General features: G+C 37.2%; 1 protein-coding gene across 1 annotated transcript in view; it reads right to left on the reverse strand.

Annotated features, from left to right (window-relative positions):
* Positions 1 to 22,854, reverse strand: part of LOC128736918 (apoptosis-stimulating of p53 protein 2) — a 290,684-nt gene that overhangs the window by 202,047 nt on the left and 65,783 nt on the right. The window contains exons 3-5 of the mRNA XM_053831429.1: positions 8,939 to 9,153; positions 3,014 to 3,228; positions 1,556 to 2,957 (exon numbers count right to left, since the gene is read on the reverse strand). Coding sequence (XP_053687404.1) covers positions 1,556 to 2,957; positions 3,014 to 3,228; positions 8,939 to 9,153 — 1,832 coding nt within the window. The remainder of the gene's footprint in view (positions 1 to 1,555; positions 2,958 to 3,013; positions 3,229 to 8,938; positions 9,154 to 22,854) is intronic.

Here is a 22,854-nt window from a genome sequence, read left to right on the forward strand (position 1 = left end):
GAAAACATACTAGGGGTATTCACGTAGCACTTGCTATGTTGCGTAAACGGTGTATCTTGCTTTATCTAGGCATACCTTCTTCGGAAGTTTCCTTCTTGCAGCCCAAATCCCAAAAGGTCGTTGATTATATTAACCATGTCGTACCGAATTGGGATGCAGGATTACAACTAACTAACTCAACTCCATCAAGGGGTATTAGCAGTCCATAAACTGTGTAGAGCAATCGGACCTCACCCCAAAAGATTATCATTAAAACTGCCGCTGTCAATAGTACCCTTCTGGCATAAAAAAGCCTCGCTGCTTTATCTGCACAAGGCGCGTTGTAACGCCGGCTCTGTGAAGCATTTGTAGAGCTGAATGTTATCTACAATTTTGCTGAATAGAGTAGCGCATTATTTGTTCCATTTAAAACAGAGGCGGCCTTTAAACCTTGTTATATAAATAGAACGTTTGTTTGCGCTAAGGATAAAATTGCATCTGCGTAAATACAAAAAATAATGGAGTACTCAATTCAGAAAGATTGTAGATTGCATTCAGCACGACTTTTACCGAATTATTTAAGACCACCATTGGAAAACTGAGAAAAAATGTCAAAAATGTCAAAAAAGGTCAAACGTAAACTCTATTTTGATTAAAGTAGAGCACCAGACTGTTAGCTTCTACACAATGCAGTCGATAACAGTCTATCTTCTCGTGTAGAAGCAAAGGGCAGTCATATTACAAATAATAACCGTCACCGTCGAGAAATTGTGGGTTAGAGTCCCACTGCCACAAACTAAACCCAATATATTTTTAGCCGCAGATCGAAACTTGCCCAGTATTCAGTCTAACATTTTTCCCACCAAACGCTCCTCTGGTTTAATCAAAATAGAAAAAAAATTTAGTCAAGCTTAACAATTTTTTTTGCCCCCCGATTTTTAGAGCCAATTTTGAAGGGGGGACAAAAACTTTAAAAATAATTTGCAATGGCCTAATTTAAAAACGACTGTACCTAATAGCAGTTAATTCAAGAATTTAGTTTAAAGTGGTGCGTATAGAATTTAACTTGGTCAGTTTTACAAGAAATATAAATTTCAAAAAATATCAGAAAGAGTATCTATATATAGCTCTTCATCAGATTTTAGGGCATAATTTAAGATATTTAAAAAAAAATTAAGGCAAATAGCAGAGGATCTTTTGAGAACATTAACATTTTATAATTTTTATCATGATTTTGCGAAGTTTTTTCTTTCAGTGTAATTTTTTGTGCTGAAAATATACCTGCTTTTCTACAACTTTTTTTTAACACCATTTCGATCAAATAAGTAGTTTTAAATCATAAAATTAAAAAAATCTCATTACTAAATACGTTCTTTTAAAAAGTTATTCTTGGCGAAAAAGTATGTTTACTGGAAAATAAATCCTTGCGTGGTATCCAACATATCAGTAAAACTTCATTCAAATCCAAAATAATATTTGAGTTGGAAATGCCCATATCAAATGACATATAAGATGGTATAACAAAGGTTCCTTTCACCACTACGTGGATTAAATCGGTTTTTGTAATAGTACTTACCTGTAAAGCAGTTTTCTGTACTAATTCTAGCTCGCCCTCTAAACTGGCATCTAATAGTAGCGCTAATGGATCAAAACTGACGCGCCGTGCCATTTTAATTTTACTGTTATTGATCAGCACCGATGAAAATCCTCGTTTACGTCGTGATACTTCATCGACGCATTTGTCTTGAAAGTTTTCAGAGAAGTCATCGCTAAGTTCGATAATGTTTTCATTGTTAGTTGGTTCAACGTCATTGGTTTTGTTACTATTATCGTCAAATTGCATGATAGTGTCATCATACTTCTCAAAATCATTTATTAATGGTCTCCTTATATCATCTGACGGTTGTGTATCAGCAGTTCGGTTATTAGTTGCACCGACCACTTTATGATTTGAATGCTTTAGTTTTGGTTGCTCATAGTTAGGCGATTTTTTTATAGTCAGTGGTTTGGCCTTTATCGGCAAATAATCTGGACAGTTTGTGCTGACTGATTTGTTAATAAATAAATCATTTAGTTCAGAATTATTGCCATCATTGGTGCAAGATTCTATATCATTAGAAAGGCTGCTAGGAGCGCTCTTTCTGCTTGGTTTAGGCGGTAAGGCAGGCTTAAGTTTCTCTGCAGTTTGTGAAGAATTCATCAGCGTTGGTTGCGATTGAGGCATAACTTTATTGATTTTGAGAATTGATGTATTGTTTGCCCTCATATCGAGAATCTTATTATTAGGTTTTCGCGGGGGAACCACTAGATTTCCAGATGGAATGTTGTGATATTGATTATGTGAAAAATCCCAACATGATTTGATTGTTGGTTTAGATGGTGGGTTTTGTTTTTCAGCAGACGATGTTGTATTAATTACTGTGACTGGAACAGCAACAGATTTATTTATAAATGATAACGGTGTACTGTGAACTGTGGCAGATGTATGAATGATATCTTTATCATTGTCGCATTCATTTGTGTCTGCTTGCCGTGCAATTAAATTGCCATTGTCTGTATCATTATTATGATTACTATAATGTACATTACCCTCAGCATTTTCGCCGTGACTCATTTCACGGTCTACAGCTCTCTTATCATCATTCTCACTGTAAACAGGATGAGCAGCTTTTGAAGCTTTTGTAAATGCATTCAAGGATTCGTCACAATCATGTTGTATGTTTTTTTTTAAAGTTTCTTCCCTTTTTTGTTTGGCAGCCAGTTTACTTTCATCACTTTCTGCTGCTAAATTAGTATCAGTGGAAATATTGGCAGAAACAGGGCACATTTCAGTTTGTGTTGCATTATTCAATATATTAATCTTGTTTCCACTATTACATGATGCAACGGTTTTCTGTGGAATGTGACAAAATGGCTCGACAGCGACTATATTATTCCTTGGCATCCTTAGTTGTGGATAGAAGTTCGATGATATTGATCTTGAATACAAAATTGGAATAGAATAGGAGTTTGTACAAGCTATCAATAATGTTACCTGACATAATTTGTGCACATGTTATCCATCAGTGTTGTTTGACAAGATAATGATTGATGCTGTGTTATAATATTCGATATACGCTTCTTATGCAGCCTGCCTTGTAATTCTAAAATACGTTGGTCTACGGATTGAAGTTCTGCTTGGCGTTTCTGCAACGCTTCCCGTTGCAGATTAAGTCTTGCATCTTGTTGTAAGGACAGTTGGTTACGATACTGGAACACAGACCAAAGAATATATTACTGCTATTTAATTATTCACCACCACCGACCATTATTGCCAAGATATGTAATATAAACAAGGTATCAAAAATGTTCTTTTATCCAAAACAATAATCAAGTATTCTTTAAATATTCAAAAGTTATTTTTAAGTGTACTAGTAGAATCTCAAACAGGAGTATAAGGAATAATTTTCATTAACGGGAAATTAGCAGTCATTAACTTTTCATCGAAGAGCTCAATTCTGGAAGCAGTTTTTGGGCCCAATAGCGGGATTCTGTTTATAAAAATATAAATACTGCATTTTTCTTGCCAATCTGAACACAGCGAATATATTTTCATGAACCGAATTTTTATTTCAAACGAAAAAACTGATTTGAAATTGGCAGAATCGATGACGACTAATTTCACCATAAATTCTATTGTTATGTAATAATTTCGTTTCCATTTTCATTTGTATGGGCAGTGAGAGCACAAGTTTGTCTAAGGCTGTGAGATAGGGTTGATGATAATAACAGTCTGGTCTGTGCAGATAACACGAATACCATGAATGATGATGATGATGAGAGAGGAAGAATGATAGATCGATCGAACTCGTAAATGGATTTTCCTTTTACAATTCATACTACCTACTTATATTGCAGAACGTAGAGAAGTGGACTGCCATATATTTATAAAAACAAACCTCAAAGGAAGCATAAACAAATCACAGCCCATCAGTGAATCTTAAGCAGTTAGGACACTTCACTTTTCGTTCTTATAATAAGTATAATTAGTTGGACTCGACCCAGTAGATGGGTAACAACTTACCCGAAACCGGTCGGCTGAAAGGTAATTTTTACTTATTGTAAGAACGAAAAGTAAAGTGTTTTAACTGCTTAAGATTCATACCAGTTCTTACGTTAACACAAATCAATAATTGAAGTTCAATCTTCATCTTCATCAATCTATGAAAGCTCGACTCATGGAATAAATTCTCGATTTTCAAACTAATCGAGTACTATTTCACGCAAAAGACCACGACTAATAATTCCGGACGAACAACAACCGCAGCGTAATAATGCCTCTGAAGGAGCCAGAGATATTCATCCTAACGATGCTACACACAGAAAAATAAATTGTAAATGCAAAAGAATTCTGTATAAACTCAACAAAAACCCGAATTAATCCACCTAGCGGTGTTATTTAGCCTTTCTACTCCAACAATAATTATTTTTTATATTCTCAGGAACATCTATAATTAAGTTGACTACTGCCATCCGGGGTGAGATTGTGTCAAAAACCAAAAACGTTTATTTGTGAAAAATTTTTATATCTATAGAAACTGGTGACCTAAATTCAAAATGATGATGAACATAACATATTTATTCATAACTTAGAATGGAACACAGATAATATTAGCAAACTATTTAGCCTAAACAGGGTTTCAAAGTTCGCGATCAAAAATACGCGGAAGTAACGCTTGTAAAAAATGTCCCGCGTAAACGAACCCAAACAAGAAATCGCATCAACTTGCTATCTTGAAGGTATATAAACTAATTATTTACAATGTATTAAAAGGTTATTATGGTTGGTAAAGGTTTTGATTACGAAAATAATATTTTTCGAAACTTTGTACTTTTCGATCTTCACGAGGGTGAGATTGTGCCAAGCCATAATGATCGATCCAATTTGTGGATTTCAGTATACACCAGCACACTCACATTCTTTACTATTGAGCACAATATTTTGACAAATTAGATTGCATAATCCATTTTAGAGCAAACAGCATCATTGGTCTGCTAAATAATTTAAACTAATTTTTACTTTTTCTCAGGAAATTTCAGATACTTTGAATAAACACTCTAATATTAGACGAATATATAATACCGTGTATAAACTGCCAGTTTTAAGGAGGCGGGAGGGGGGTGGGATAGGCCACTTGTTCTGCGGCCGCGGGTTCTCGAACGAAGTAATGGTTACTTTTGTTAAATGATCAAATAGGTATGCCCCCTTGGGATACACCCCTTCATATATCAACCCCTTGTTAACCCTAGAAACAGACTAATCTCAAGTTTTTAGTCTTGACCTTGAAATGCGGTCATACATATATATTAATATTTTTTGAAACGATGGTTCTACAAGTGATGAAGGGAAGGTAGGGGAAAGTAATGAAAATTTGTGGTGAAGAAGGGGAAGAGCGGAAAGGAAAGGAGGGGAGGGGATATTGGTAGCTACGCTTGGCAAGTAGTCATTTTGACACCTACCTTTTGTCCAATGCTGGAAGGTGCATGAGTCGAACCAAGCTATAATCTGAGATTATAACCGGATTCGAACCCACAACACCCGCCAGGGCATGTGGTTCGCTGGTACTTGTACCTTTGAACCATAGAGGCGCTGGACAAAAGGAGACTGCAAAATCCACTTATCAAGATAGCGACCCTTTTGGTTGGGTTATCGACACATATTGTGTCTCTTCCTACATATATTGCAGATTACCACCGCCCAATCCTAGATAAAATGTTAATTTACATTGAAAACACTAAAAAACTGCTGTTCGGTTTGGTTCGAACTTCGAACACTTTTATGGTCGACATTCAAACTCAAAGCTCGAATATTTCAGTCTCAGACATCGAACTCTTGTATTACTTTGAAAAGTATTAATGTTTTTAGTGTCATTTAACTTAAATAAGTGAAATTTCGTCCTTTTTCGAAACACTGTCTTTTTAAATCCACCTAACAATATGATTTAAATTTTTCACAGAATAATTAGTTTCAATCCGTACTTCTGTAGTCAATTGCTAATATTTTCAAACTCTATGTATCACCGCAACTCTATGTATCAATTTAAACATACTGCCATCCGGGGTGAGATTGTACCAGGGGGGGGTGAGATTCTGCCAAAAACCAAAAATGTTTATTTGTGAAAATTTTGTATATCTATAGAAACTGGTGACCTAAATTCAAAATTTTGATGAACATAACATATTTATTCATAACTTAGAATGGAACACAGATAATATTAGCAAACTATTTAGCCTAAGCCGTTACTTCCTTCCTAACTTTAGGAAGTAACGCTTATAAAAAATGTCCCGCATAAACTTGCTATCTTGAAGGTATATAAACTAATCATTTACAATGTATTGAAAGGTTATTATGCGTTGGTAAAGGTTTTGATTACGAAAATAATATTTTTCGAAACTTTGTACTTTTCGAGCTTCACGGGGGTGAGATTGTAAATGCCAAGCCATAATGATCGATCCGATTTGTGGATTTCACAACAAAAATACGTCTGCTAAATAGTTTAAACTAATTTTTACTTTTTCTCTGGAAATTTCAGATACCGTCATTCGGGGATACTTGGCACACCGGAGTTACTTGCAACACTTCGACGCATCGCGCTTTTGACAGCTGTTACGCATTTGTTTTTAACATAACCATTTGTACCCAATGCCATTTTAAAGAAGGGACGTTTGCCTATTGTTTCGTTAAGTTTAATCCATTACATCATTGTTTTGCTAGTTTTTATACGATTGGAAAGAAATTTCACCTTCAGAGTAGGAAAAATGGATGTGTAAAGTTGCGTCAGTTCATTGACAAGGAATTATTTTTGATTGTTTGGTTCCTGTACACAATAAGTGCATCATAGAACCTAACAAATAGCAACTTTGAGCTTTGTTTATATTTTGAACTTAGAATGAACGATGAATTCGTGTTGTTACTTCCAATATGGCGCGGCTTGTAGCACTTGTAAAAAGAGAAATTATCGTAATAGACAGTATGTACTAAGTAAGTTTGCATCTGTACGATGTTAATTTGTCTACCACCATCTCCAGAAAAATAAAAATTGTGAAAAATTCCACGTGCCTTGAAACGGCAATTTGGAGTTCACCGACATGCTGCATTTTCACCGAATAACTTTAAAAAGGCGATAGACAAAATTGGAAAACAAAAAACGCCTCCAGTATCTCTTGTTTTACTACAAAATATCTAAAAATAGCCATTCGCGATTTGAAATCAGATATGAAATTATAAAAAAGGCAAAATCAGAAAAGTGTTGCAAGTAACCCCGTTTACTGGGTAACTTGCAACACCCCTATTTAGTTTATATTTTTTCTCAAAATCATAAATCAAAAGTACTGACCACTATACAAGTTTTGGTTACTTACACTTGGACCTAAACGATATACTTCGAAAGTTATACTAAGCCAAAGTTCAAAAGTGTTGCAAGTATCCCCGGATGACGGTACTTTGAATAAACACTCTAATATAAGACGAATATATCATACCGTGTATTAACTGCCAGTTTTAAGGAGGGGGAGGGGGTGGGATTGGCCACATGTTCTGCGGCCGCGATCAAATAGGTATGCCCCCTTAGGATACACCCCTTCATATATCTCCCCCTTGTCAACCCTAGAAACGCTACTGGCTATATAAAGGCTGACCCTTGACACCGAACTCATTTTTAGTTATTTCAGACCTCTCCGGGTTATTTTCGTTCATACTTTTTGTATGATTCGTTGTTTTTAGCCGACCCCCTGCCCCTAATAGTCCACTTAGTTCATGGACGGCCCCATGTGAACTACTTTATACCGATATTTATGCGTATTGTTTATAAACATGCTAATGTTCACAGTTTAGGTTTTTAGCCTAACTTTATGTTTTTGGCACAATGTCACCCCCTAGAAGGGGTGAGAATGTGCCAAAGTTCATGCACTTCCAGTAAAATTAGGTTTAATTGTAACTAAACCATCTCTACGGTAGTTGTTAATTGAACAATTCAGTATATATTGACAGGTTTGAAATCAACTTAGTTCCTAAATTGTGTGTATACTGAGCTAAAGAACAAAAATATATGCTTTTTTGGCACAATCTCGCCCCGGATGACGGTATCCTAAAACCTATTTTCCAATCAGACTCACTTTTTTATAACTGTTCACTTCCAGGACATCAAATTGGACTATGTTTATGGCGGTCCTAGAAATCTTATTAGAACGAGACTGCTTTGTCACTTTTCTTGGCATACTTCCCAAGCACAGATATCAAATAAGTATTAATCTGAACGTCGTAAAGAATCTTCGACCTGTTGGGACTAGAAGAGTCTGTCACATTTTTTTTCTAAAAGGAAAGTAATCGAAATCACAGTTAAAAGATGGTGTATTTAACTGTCATCCCTGCCTGTGAAACAAAGCGATCACAAAGAAAAGGTTTGGGGACATTTGACCTTGAACTTTTCGTTAATTTTCACTAATTAGTGATTGAAAATAAGATTTATAATAGAATTCACATAATTGCTACATCTATTATAAGTCAATCGGTATCTAAACCATGAAAATCCATTAATAACTGACGCTGGCTATTACTGGCTATTAGCGTTTAAAATCTTTCATTTTTTCGTGACGCTCGCATTTTTTGATTTTTTGGAATGATGTGAATTTTTTGGCGGCTGCGATTCGCCTTTCATCGACAGTAGCGTCCAAATTAAATCGGGCGGTCAGTGTGCAATTCTGAAGTCCTGTAAATGTCCGATACCATAGGACGCACTGTGTGAGCTTTTTGGTACACCCCGTTACCGCGGGTTATTTTAAAAAAGAAAAGAAAATGGATACCCGGGAAACCCGTCGCTCACATTAAATAGAAATAATTTCGCTTACTCAATCTTTGGCTTTTAATGAAAAAAGCTTTGAAAAAGGTTAAATAAATAAATATAAATGTTTGCTTTCTTACCATAAGCTCTCTTCGCAACTTTTCCAGCTCAATAGTAGTAGCTGAGTTATTCTGTAGAGAATGGCTTGGTGTTCCAGAGAACAGATTTATCGTTCCCCGCTGACCACGCTTCAGATCTTCCAATTGTCTGGTTAAAGCCTCCACTTTTGCAACAGCAAGCGTTAATTCTTTTTCTTTTTCACTGAACAACGCCCTTATAGAATCTAGGTCAGTCCCTGCAAATAAAACAATAAAAATAACATGATATTAGAGCATCATTAAGACAAATTGACCGACTTTTAAACTTTCTTTTACCAGAACAGAAGGGGATTATATAGCCAGAACCCTAGAAAAAACCCGATTTAATCCACCTATTGGTGAAAGCAACTTTTGTTATACCATCTCATTTGCCATTTGAGATAGAATTTGACACGCCTTCGTAACATAATTCAACTTTTTGATAACACTATGGTAGTTATCATCAATATATATATGCACGTGTATGTAATATACTGATAAATATGTTTAATATTTGAAAGCAATCAAAAAATATCTTCCTTTTATTTGTAACTAGCTGAACCGACAAATTTCGTATTGCCACACATTAAACTACATTGTACATAAATCGTGAATCTCGGATGACCTTAGTCACAATCTCGAGTTTTACAAGTTCAGGGTGGTTTAATATACAAATTTTCCTCACAGTAAAATAGAATACAACTCCCCCCATTGCTTAGCCTGATAAAATAAAGCGGAGAGCATTTAAACATTCGCCATCATTACAAACCATTTCGCCGAATACCATTTTGTGGAACATCAATTCTCGGTTGACCATAACACGGAATATAGTTTCGCAGAATACCAATTCAAACTTTACGCGGGATGTACCATTTCACGGAAAATCTTTTCGTAGAAAGTACCATTTCGCAGGGGTGACCCAACTGAAGGAAAGTAATAGAGGTCAGTAGATCTAGGGAAATAAATAAACCTAGATAGAGGTGATCTCTACGGGGGGTGCCCCCCCCCCCCCGCAGTGGCCGGCGCTTCCAACAGCAGGTCGCCGGCAACACCCCCGGGCTGTGTACAATTATATTTCTTGAGTTCGATTGGTTTTTGAAGTACGCAAAAATTTCTGTTTTCATTGTATGAGTCCTTATCCCCCTACCACAGAGGTGAGGGGTCTAAAACCATCATAAAAAATTCCTGCTTCCAAAACTCCTCACATGTTAAATTTGGTTCCATTTGCTTGTTTAGTTCTCTAGTTATGAGGATATTTGTATTTCATTTGTATAGGAGCCCCCCCACTATTGAAGGGGGAGGGGTCATAATTCCCCTCCTAAAGAAGGGAGGGGTCTCAATTCACCATAGAAAAAAAATTTCCTGCAAAAACATCCAAATTTGTGTTTCATTTGTATGGGAGCCCCCCCCCCCCCTTAGGTGGGGGAGGGATATCTAACCATCATAAGAACCTTCCTTGGTCCCAAAAACCTCTACATACAAATTTTCACGCCGATTGGTTCAGTAGTTTTCGATTCTATAAGGAACATCCCGACAGACAAACAGACAGAAATCCATTTTTAAAGGTATAAGATAGTTTATAAGATAGTGTGTTTGTTTACTTTCATAAATACATATGATTGTGTATGTATAGGTATGCACAATACGTAATTTTGTAATACAACAACATTAAATTTATGCCATGACAATTGCAAAAACAACATTTAAATTAAACCAAATAGAGAATATTTTTACAATGCCAACGTCATTACGTGCATGACAAATTATTTTATTGGAGTTGCTGGTTTTTAAGTTCTTCAATGGTAAACAGTTAAAAATCTTTTATAATTAATTGGTGAAGAAGAGTTTACTTCATCTAAATGCGAACAAATGCAACCTAATTACATTTAAAAGGAAGCGCAGTACAACGAACGCCAACATCTCCCTTGGAGTCCGAATATTAAAAAAATGTGAACGAGTTAGAGATTCAAAAGTTATTCTAGATCGCTAAATAAAATTGTTAGTAAAGCAAGATGCTCTCCTTTATAAAGCGCTTTAGCTATGATTTTCGAAACACATACACGTTAAAAACACTTTAAATTTACTAAATTTGGTCAATTCTTGAGTATTGTAGCATTTTATGGTCTCCGTTTTCCAGCGCACCCATAAACAGAATAGAATCAGTACGTAAACAATTTTTATTTGCATGCACTCCGTAATTTAAGTTAGACGGCTTTGCATCTTCCATCTTATGAGGACCGCTGAAAGCTTCTAAATATTGTAACATTAAAGGCGCGTCGTGAATTCGCAATGGGGTCAGTCGTTAACGACATAGCTTCACAACGTATTGACTCCACCGGAGAGTATCGAAACAAAAATTTTACGCGATTTCTAGAAACTACAATCTTTTATCGACTGGTAATTCACTCAATGGAGTTTGTTTCGGCTTTGCAGTCTTAAAAAAGCAGAAAAACGTTGATTTTTTCTTTCATCAACGTTTCGAATAATTTGTATTCTTTATCAAGGCTCTAAACTGATCAAAAAAATCATTGTTGTTGTTTAAACTTTGATTTTTTTTAAACGACTTATTAGAATTTGCAGCCAAAGATAACCGTTGCTATTGTTTGCAATCTTCCTTTTGAATTTTGCTCCTTCCTTTTGCAATCTGTCGCTTGCGAGCGAGCGAGTAATGTAAACCATAGGCATCGAGCGATTGACTGCACGCAGGTATTCGTACGCAAGGACTCGCTTCTCGTGTAAACCCGGCATAATTGGGTCTCGGGCCGACTCGCGAGTTAACCAAGCAAAATAAGCCGGCCGAACTAACCTATGTTGGGCGATTGAACGCCGTTCCTCGGACCAAGAGGACTTGAGTTGCCCGTATTAAGCTCGAGATTAATGTCGATGGATTGTCTTGTCGTGGCCATCGTATTCAGTCGTCTCTTCACTCTTGGCCTATATTTTAAAAAGTACAAGGTATACAGCCCTAAGGGTGGTACGAAAGTGTGACGTAGGACTATATCAGATCTTTATTTATTTATTTATTATTGAATCAACAGATCATTATAGATCAAAGACTAATGTAAACTGCATTTCTGGCCGATGTATGTTTATAAGAATCTGTGAGTGCCATTAAGAGAAAAAGTGAAAAATTCAGATTCAATTCTTCATTGAATGCAATGGTGGCTTTGAAAATACGTGGAAGGGGGTTCCTAAGTACAAAGCCTACAACAATTGAGATATAGAGATTTCTCTTAAAAATCACTTGTGTGCATCATAAAGGTTGAAATAGTAATGAATGACCAGCCCACAGATTATTGTATTAAATATGATTATGCTTGACATGTTTCAATAATCTTACTTTAACCCCCTTGTGGCCTTTGAAAGCGCCATTGGTTACAAATAACATTAAAGCCAAAGCACGTTCATCGCAAATATGATGTGCCATTCGAATGTCCTTCTCTTTTGACATGAATGGCAACAGGCACGTAAGTTAGCGGCGTCGATTCACTGTCTTTTGCTCCGAGAAGGTTTTACTAATTTACTTTCTTACCGCTTGTTACATAGCAAAAAATATGGCACTTACGCAAAAATTTCTGTTTTATTTGTATGAGTCCTTATCCTCCTACCACAGGGGTGAGGGGTCTCAAACCATCGTAAAATAAATTCATGTCTCCAAAAACCACCACATGCCAAATTTCGTTCCATTTGCTTGATTAGTTCTCGAGTTATGAGGAAATTTGTATGGAAGCCCCCCTCCTAAACAGGGGAGGGGTCATAATTCATCATAGAAAAAATTCTTGCCTTCCAAAACCTCCACATGCCAAATTTGGTTTCATTTGCTTGATTAGTTCTAAAGTTATGAAGAAATTTGTATTTTATTTGTGTGGGAGCCCCCCTCCTCCTCTTAGAAGGAGAAGGGGTCTCAGTACACCATAGAAAAAATCCTACCTTCTGAAACCCCCACAAGCCAAATGTGGTTCCATTTGCTTGATTAGTTCTCGAGTTTTGAGAAAACTTGTGTTTCATTTGTATGAGAACCCCCCCTCTTACGCCATCCTTAAAATTGCTCTATTACTCCCCCATAAAAATGCTGGACATTTTATCTATCCAGCAACATATAAATTGTTTAATTTCATTCAGTAGTTCAGTAGTTATTAGCATTTGAAATCTTTCATTCAAACGTTGCACTTCTATTTTCGTTTTCACAAAGTGCTACCCAGTCCCAGTATAGTAAACAAAGACGTAGTCCTACGTCAAAAAACCGCCGTATTTATGTTTAAAAAAACGCGGTAGTTCAGAAATCGTCATAGAATAGACCGTGTCAATTCAAAGATCGACGCAAGGAAGCCGCGTTAATTCAAAGTCGTCGAAGAAACCAGTTAAATTTAAAAATCGCTGAAAAACCACGTTAGTTCGAAAAATGAAACGTGTAAAACGAGACTTGAGTGTATGTAAGCATCGGTTGTATGAGATTACCAGTAACAGATTAACAAAAATACACCTTTTTATAAATTTAATGTAATGGTAATGATACAAACCAACCATAATTTGTTAATTTATATCAAAAAATGCACATGCCAGATTTATGGTGGCTCGAAAACCTTGTGACAAACTTGAATTTTATTATACCTAAAAATAAAAATCGGGCATAATATAACGAATCAATACAGTCCCTAAGTTGATAAGCATTTCCTCCTATCAACGCTAATATGCCCACACGGTTAGAGTAAAACTTTAACAGCGTGTTATAACAATAATGTCTAAATAACAAATTTTTTTCACCTAAAATTAAGTAAAAAGAAAACTTATCCAATTTAAACTTATCCAATTCTACTATGCGGCCAATACTCGCATATGGGTCCCATATCGATTTTCATTGTTTTTGAGTTAAGTGAATAATTAATCTTTATATTTAGTATACTTTTTAAAAACATATTGAAATTAACCTGTTCATTTCTACAAAGTATGAAAAAACCAAAGTCATGTGGTCCCATATTAAAAGTACCTGCATAACAGTCCCATAATTTGATATTACCATAACTCCGCCAATTTATATCCAATTTGAACGCCACCGGTGGCATTTGACGCGTATTTTTAGCCAGCTCTGATTTTCTAAAATACTTGGCCACAAAACGACAAGAGTTCACGGTAATTGAGAATTACGGAATAGTGACTGGTATAAGGCGAGGAACCGCTCGTGTAGAAAAGATATTAGCCATGTGGTTACCAAAAGTTGGAAATGTTGGCCGTTTTTCATATGTCAAAGAAGATCAGTCATTCTAAATCGAATTTACCATTTCGGAATCGGCACTCGTAGGTCAATGGATGACCCGTGCTGAACCTTAGACCATATTAAAATTGGTTTAGTGAATCTAATGAGGTAGTAGAACTAATCAATAACATTGACATTTCTTTTTCTAATCTTTTCTTGTTTAGTGAATTTATTTAGTGAATCGTTTTTGTCATTTCGAACCGATAATAGCAGTTTTGGGCAGACCTCCCGGATGGTACCGAGGTTCAAATAAGCCAGTCGTCATATGTTAGAATCTTAGCTGGGAGTGGCTTTTAGAGTTAATAAGATCGTAGCACTAGCCCCGCAATTAACAATTATTCGAAGTCTGTCGAACAGAAGGTCAAGTTTCGAAAACGGAATGTAGCACCTTCTTCTTCTTCTTCAGCAGCATAGAGCCGGGGTGGCTCGTGCTGTTTCAAGCACTCGTCTCCATTCAACTCGGTCTTGGGCCACTCGTCGCCAATTTCCTAGTTGTCTCAGAAGTCGCAAATCGCTTTCGACCTGGTCGAGCCATCGTGCACGTTGGGCCCCCCTGTTCCTGGTGCCGGTGGGGTTGTTGAAGAGGACTATTTTCGTCGCACTGACGTCCGGCATCCTTACGACGTGTCCGGCCCACCGTAGCCTGCTAACTTTCGCTAGATGTACGATGGGAGTCTCCCCAAGCAGTGCCTGTAGCTCGTGATTCATACGCCTCCGCCACTCTCCGCTTTCAGTTTGTACTCCGCCAAATATCGTCCGCAGCACTTTCCGCTCAAACACGGCAAGGGCGCGTATATCCTCCGTAAGCAGCGTCACGGCTTCATGTCCATAAAGAACTACCGGTCTAATAATGGTTTTGTACATTGTTAGCTTCGTGCGGCGGCGTATGCTTCCTGATCGTAGCGTTTTACGAAGGGCAAAGTAGACCCGATTTCCCGCTTGGATGCGCCGCTGGATCTCCTTACTAGTGTTGTTGTCCGCGGTCACCAGCGATCCCAAATACACGAACTCTTCTACCACTTCTAGTTCGTCGCCGTCAACGGTTACCGTCCGTGGGAGGCACACATTTGTCTCCTTTGAGCCTCTTCCTTTCATGTATTTGGTCTTCGACGCATTTATTTTTAGCCCAATTCTCCTAGACTCCGCTTTCAGTCTGGCGTAGATTGCCTCCGCCGTCGCAAAGTTCCTGGCAATGATATCGAAGTCATCTGCAAAGCCTAGAAGTTGGCTACTCTTGGTAAAAATCGTGCCTCTCGTTTCGATGCTCGCTCGTCGGATCACCCCCTCAAGAGCGATGTTGAACAGCATGCAGGATAGACCATCACCTTGTCTCAACCCTCGTCGCGTCTCGAAGGGACTCGAGAGTGTCCCAGAGATGCGTACGAAACACATCACTCGATCCAATGTAGCTCTGATCAGTCGCGTCAGTTTGTCTGGAAAACCGTATTCGTGCATTATCTGCCATAGCTTGTCTCGATCGACTGTATCGTATGCTGCTTTGAAATCAATAAAGATGTGATGCGTGGGCACGTTGTACTCCCGACATTTCTGCAAGATCTGTCGGATAGTAAAAATTTGGTCCGTAGTTGCGCGAGCCCCCATGAAACCCGCCTGATAATTCCCTACGAAACCTTGTGCTATCGGTGACAGCCGGCGTAACAGGATCTGGGAGAGTACCTTGTAGGCGGCATTTACCAGCGTAATACCACGATAGTTGCAGCAGTCTAGCCGATCACCCTTTTTGTAGATGGGACAAACCACTCCTTCCGTCCATTCCTCCGGTAGCTTTTCCTCCTCCCAAATCCTCGAAATAACCCAGTGTAGAGCCTTTGCTAGCGTTTCTCCGCCATGTTTATAAAGCTCTGCCGGTAGGCGGTCCTTCCCAGCGGCTTTATTGGTCTTCAGCAACCTGATTTCTCGTTTGACTTCTTGGAGATCAGGTGCTAGGACATCACTATCTTCCATGGGCGCTCCTAGGTTAATTTCCGTTCCGCCTCCTTCTGCGACTTCGCAATTGAGGTGTTCATCGAAGAACTGCTTCCACCTGTCGACCACCTCGCGCTCGTTTGTAATTAGATTCCCTCCCTCGTCCCTACACATGTCAGGTTTCGGTGTGTAGCCCTTCCGAGTTTGGTTCACCTTCTCATAAAACTTGCGCGTGTCATTAGCTCGGAATAGTTGCTCCAATTCTTCACGATCTCTGTCCTCTGACCAGCCCTCTATGAGAACGTGGTCAATTTGGTTCATTGTACGTTGGTCAGGTGATCTCCAGGTGGCTTTGTGGATATCCTTGCGCGGGAAAAAGGTGCTTCGGATCACCAGGCCTCGGGAAGCTGCGAAGTTTATACATCGTTGGCCGTTATCGTTTGTGTCGGTGTGCAGGCTATGGGGTCCTATCACCGGTCTATACATTTCTTCCCTACCGACCTGGGCGTTCATATCCCCGATGACGATCTTGATGTCTCGAATATAGCACCTAGGCATTGCATTACTTATGAGCAGTTTAGTTCCGACTGATTATTTCGGAACTGGTTTCTGCGATATAACGAATATTCTAATTATTAGGCTTTATCTTGTATTCTAAATTACCACCTCTGACCCTGTAAAAAACCAGTTCCTAAATGACAATTCAAATTATTTTGAAACGTCAAAAGATGGCCCATTGAACCTATTCCAAGAACTTTGATTTCCATTTTGCGAGATATTATATTAAAGCTTGAATGCTCATCCTTGTTCCCACAGAATTCTACTCCAGAGTGGCCAAACCACTTCATTTCTTCTTTATACGAAAGAAGTCCTCTCTATAGATTTCAAAAGCGTTAATACTCAAATGAGAGATATTTTTTGCGAATTGCAATACAACTAGTTCTATGCATACCAGATATTCCTGCGGAATTGTGAGTTCCGGAATTCTGGGACCGTATTTTGTTTAATGGCCAAGTAGTATGATAGATCAAAACTAGAAAAAAAAACACGAATCAAATGTCACCGGTTTCGTAAAAACTGGTTCATAATTGTCAAAATTATGACAATAGCAATACCCTTGTCATGGGACTGCAATGCGAGTACATTTCAAATTTATGTTAAAAGTACCCACATATGAGTCCCACCTGCTTCAATCGTTGTTTTCTGCAACAAAATATTAAGACAAACTTTTAATTTGAGTCGCAATGATCATGACAGAAAGCAAATACCGTGCAAGCACCATACTCAAAACAGTGCCTAATTCTGAACAGTTGCAAATTTTTCTTAAATATTGACAAAATTCTATTATTGACTAGGGTATTGATATTGTCATAATTTTGACAATTATAAACCAGTTTTTACGAAACCGGTGACATTTGATGCATGTTTTACCTTTGTTATACTATAACACGAAATTGATCCGAGTCACATATACCAATCGATAGGGTTCGACGATTCGAGCAATGTCTGTGTGTGTGTGTGTGTGTGTGTGTGTGTGTGTGTGTGTGTGTGTGTGTGTGTGTGTGTGTGTGTGTGTGTGTGTGTGTGTGTGTGTGTGTGTGTGTGTGTGTGTGTGTGTGTGTGTGTGTGTGTGTGTGTGTGTGTGTGTGTGTGTGTGTGTGTGTGTGTGTGTGTGTGTGTGTGTGTGTGTGTGTGTGTGTGTGTGTGTGTGTGTGTGTGTGTGTGTGTGTGTGTGTGTGTGTGTGTGTGTGTGTGTGTGTGTGTGTGTGTGTGTGTGTGTGTGTGTGTGTGTGTGTGTGTGTGTGTGTGTGTGTGTGTGTGTGTGTGTGTGTGTGTGTGTGTGTGTGTGTGTGTGTGTGTGTGTGTGTGTGTGTGTGTGTGTGTGTGTGTGTGTGTGTGTGTGTGTGTGTGTGTGTGTGTGTGTGTGTGTGTGTGTGTGTGTGTGTGTGTGTGTGTGTGTGTGTGTGTGTGTGTGTGTGTGTGTGTGTGTGTGTGTGTGTGTGTGTGTGTGTGTGTGTGTGTGTGTGTGTGTGTGTGTGTGTGTGTGTGTGTGTGTGTGTGTGTGTGTGTGTGTGTGTGTGTGTGTGTGTGTGTGTGTGTGTGTGTGTGTGTGTGTGTGTGTGTGTGTGTGTGTGTGTGTGTGTGTGTGTGTGTGTGTGTGTGTGTGTGTGTGTGTGTGTGTGTGTGTGTGTGTGTGTGTGTGTGTGTGTGTGTGTGTGTGTGTGTGTGTGTGTCTGTGTGTGTGTGTGTGTATGTATGTAATGATTTTTTCTATCGCCTGTTTCTCAGAGATGGCTGAACCAAATCGTTCGTTATTACTTTTGTTTGAAAGGTATTATTGTCTAGTAGATCACTATTGAGTTGTTTCGTGACACGACTTTTCGTTTAAAAGTTATAAGCAAAAATGTGAAAAATACGTGACACGGGTTTCTCCGGAACTATATGACCGATTTCAACGATCTTAGTATCAAATGAAAGCCCTTATTAAAACTAAATTGTTCAGGAATTTTTAATTGAAAATAAACAAGTAGTTTAAAAGTTATGCTTAAAAAACCTGTTTTGACAAGGTAATAATTATCGCCTGTTTCTTAGAGAAAGATTTGAAAGATAATATATCCTAATAGATCGCTATTAAATGATTTTTTGATTGGACGTTTAATTTGAAAGTTATGACCAACCGTATACACCACACCAATATTAATAATAATTTATAATGATTTTAACCAAGATAATTCACCTAATTTCAATTATTTTAATATCAAACGAGAGGTTTTGACACTACGAATATATATGCAAAATTTCATAAAAATTGGTTTTACCGGTCAAAAGATATTAACCCTCGAACACTCGCGCCAACTTTTGTAACACAGTTACTCGCGCGCAAAATAGCCCCAAACCAAAGAAAAAGTGTGCACTAGTTTTGACTGAGAAAATTTGGTTTAGGTTTATCGAGAAGAAGAAAGGAAGAGTTTCTTGAAATTGAAAGCTTTATCGTCTGGTGGAATTTAAATTTTGATTAATCCCCCTAAAAGTGAAATAAAAAAATATTTTTCTGCAGTGTGAATATAACACATTGACGAGTTCTGCAAAGTTATAGAGCATGTTATTACAAGAAATTTTGCTAAAGACAGTAACCTTCTATCTCTGCAGCAAAGATAGAAAAATCTTATTTATTGCACATGAATTTGTAAAACCAGTTTTTCTATTTTTGCTCCTTTTGTAATTATTGTAAGACTTTTTTATGTACTACAAAATTGTACAAATAGTAAAAATACACACAGGGTGTCGATTATTCAGTGAAAATAAAATTCCCTGACTTTTCCAGGTTTTTCCAGGTATATTTCAAAAAAATTCAGACGCAAAATATCTCGTTAATTTCCCTTTTTAAAGTGTTCATTTGGCTTAATTGGTTGTTTACTCTTAAATTGTTATTTTCTAATAAGTTCGTTTTTCCTTTTCATCTTTAAATGCGAAATTTCTATGTGCAAAATTAAAACTAATTCGAACTTAATTAACGCACATCGAAATTAAAGAATTGAGCTAAATAAAAATTGCAAGATGTCTTTTCGGAAAAATGAAAGTAGTCTGCTGGTTTATCCAATTGCCAAAAGGTGGTGGGATAAGCCGTTTTGTCTATTTGATCACATGTAATGAATAGGTAAATCCGTTTCAAACATTTAACTATGCAAAACAATAAATATAGAAGTTGTTGTTGAAGAATTTGATTAGAAGAAACTTTCTGACCCCAAGCCCGATTTGTCTGAGCAGCTATTTCGATTTGTTGGGAAAATTTACGGAAATAATTGTTCGTCAGGAATTTAAAAACTTTGGATGACAAATGACATAACGATGAATCGAGCAACGCAGCATCGTTGCATTATTTGCTTTTATTCGACCTAGGTACTTGCAGCCAACTTTTGATATTCAGGAAAATTTCGGGTTTGCGACTCTATCGACTCTCTGCTCGCAGTCTAGTTTCAAAGATATGACTGATTTGTTGTCAGAATGTTGAGGCTGAGATGGTCTTTCATTCGAATATGCTTAAAGCGTGGGTTTTCACTAGTGTTCGACATGAGAATAAAAATTAAATTCCGGGTTCTGACTCGTTCAGGTTGAATATCGTAGCTAATTTTTACAGACTGATCTTGGTACAGTTTGATTAGTCCTCGTTCCAATTACTGTCCGATCTCGGTCCGGAAGTTTGGAATTATCTAGAGGCAAAATTTGCTTGTTTTAAATGCTGTTTTTTTCTAAATATAAATGAATATTTGTTCTCCAAGCATCGAAGAGTGTTTTAACAATCTTGCTGAATTGACCGCAGTGAAAACAGAAGAAGGATTCTTCCATCAAAGTATGCGGTTTGCGTGTCAACATCCACCAATCTGGTATGAACTTTTTATGTACATCTGTACAAAAGAAGCAAATTTCTATACACAACTTTTGATCTAAATATTCCATTAATATCGAGGAATCCAAAAAATATTAATAATAATCAATTAGATTGTTAGCACTTCGCTTTAAACCCAAAACCGATCAAATCGATCCAACCGTTGATTTGTACACAGCAGAATAGCAGAATGCAAGTAAAAATAACATGTCATATTCTATTTGATTTGGGCACACGCAATGACCTTAAATAAAAAGGTGCCGGATACTTGAAGGCGATGCCATAACTTTTCCGGTATATTTTCTTCCCATGCCAAAAATCCCTGACTTCAAATGAAATTCCCTGACATTCCCTGACTTTTCCAGATTGAAACGAATTTCCCTGACATTTCCAGGTTTTCCCTGATTTTCCAGGTAATCGACACCCTGACACAACTTTGCTGAAAATAGTATACCTGTATGTTTGCTTGTTTAGGAACTGTAGAACCTTGATTATAAAGAATACCCTAATTTTGACTCCGAATTACTCGACTACTAGCAAACGGATACATTTTAAATATTTTACATTTGCTGATAGTTTTGCTGCATACATTTTCCCAACAATTTAAATTAATAATGCATTAAATAATTATGACATTTTGCGCACAATAAGTTTGTTGAAGAATATACGTTAGTTAAACAATGTTTTGTAATTTTATAACAATATGGCGTTGAAAAACCTACACGTGTTGTACAAAATACAACAGCGTGAGTAACCGAAGGTTAATAAAAATTGACGAAAATTATTCAAGAAAACTCTATTGATGTGTATGATTCAAATAGAATGGCATTACAGGAAACTGTGCATAGCTCAAAAACCTATAAACTAGACCTTTACTAGACAATGTATATGCTAAAGAATAAGATTTCCTCTTACTACTTACTTTTATTTGCACTTGCTCAGGTTAATAACAACTTACTTATCCTTACTCAGCAATTTCGTGAAAAAAGGATCTATCAAAATTTAAGTGTTCCTATTTTGTTCAAATTTTGTAAACTTATTGAATTTTCAAAAATTTAATGTAAACCAACGCACTACGCAACGATAACCAATAGATAAATTATGTTCCGAAGACGGGTCGATTTCTAACTCAAATAGCAAGTAAGACCGTATAACAAAGGTACCTTTCACCACTAGGTGGATTAAATCGGGTTTTTTTATAGTTTTGATCCATCATTCTACTTGGCCATTAAACATAATACGGTCCCAGAATTCCGGAACTCACAATTCCGCAGGAATAACTGTTCAGAATTAGGCACTGTTTTGAATATTGTGCTTGCACGGTACTTTGTACAAATGTGGTAAGTATAATTACGCGTAACACGAAATAAACAACAATCAATTGTAATTTTTTAATCGTCTTTTTCTCAACATAATGATTTTCGTTATGAGACTGATATGCGAGTACCGGCAGTATGTATATTTTATTTTTGTATATTATTTTTATGTAGAATAAATATACATAATAGAATTAAATTGGATAAGTTTTCTTTTTATTTAATTTCAGGTTTCGTATTCTACTAAGACACTTCAAAAACCTTCAGACAATTTTTTTAGCTAACGGATTTTACATCCACATTTACATACATTTTTAACCGTTATGTGTTCGACAGGGTACCCTTGTACCTTTTCAGATTTCGAAGAACGAAATTCTAAACTTTTCTTCGATCCAGTATTCTGAAACTCTGTGACATCTAAGAACTAGTTGAATTACAACTTTTTATAAAATAAGTTTTCATGTAGCACTTAAGGGGATGGAAAGGGGTGGCATAGAAATTTTTTATCCTTTAGTGCCCGACAAGGGTACCCGGGTACCCACAAATTGAAACGCTTGTAACTTTGGCAATTTATGACCGATTTGGACTTTTTTGCCACCCAACGATTCAGGAACTTATCCACTTCCAGTGTGGTTACAACAGAGCCGGAAGAGGTCGTCTGGTTCCCGGAAATCCGGTATTCCAAGGATGTGTTCCGAAATAAAAGCACTTTTTAATATAATCGTAGTAATACGGGTATCAAAAATCCTCAAATTACTACGAAAGGTCATTTTTCATAGTTCTGAAACAATATAATGCTTTATCCTCGGAATGGTCATTCTGCAACAAGTTCCCGTGGGGCCTCCTGTGGCCATAGAACTGTTTTGATTGCGTAAGGACGTAAGGATTCATTTTCTATGAAACTTAATTTTTTTCGTCAAGCGTAACTGTGTTTAGAAATGAGGTCAATATTTAATATAAAGCCTAAATTATGCTTTAAATCTGGTGAAGTGTTATCGATACGGACACACCTTCGAATTTAAAAGAAAAACTCTTT

This window comes from Sabethes cyaneus, chromosome 2 (genome assembly GCF_943734655.1).
Source record: "Sabethes cyaneus chromosome 2, idSabCyanKW18_F2, whole genome shotgun sequence".
NCBI classification, from domain to species: domain Eukaryota; kingdom Metazoa; phylum Arthropoda; class Insecta; order Diptera; family Culicidae; genus Sabethes; species Sabethes cyaneus.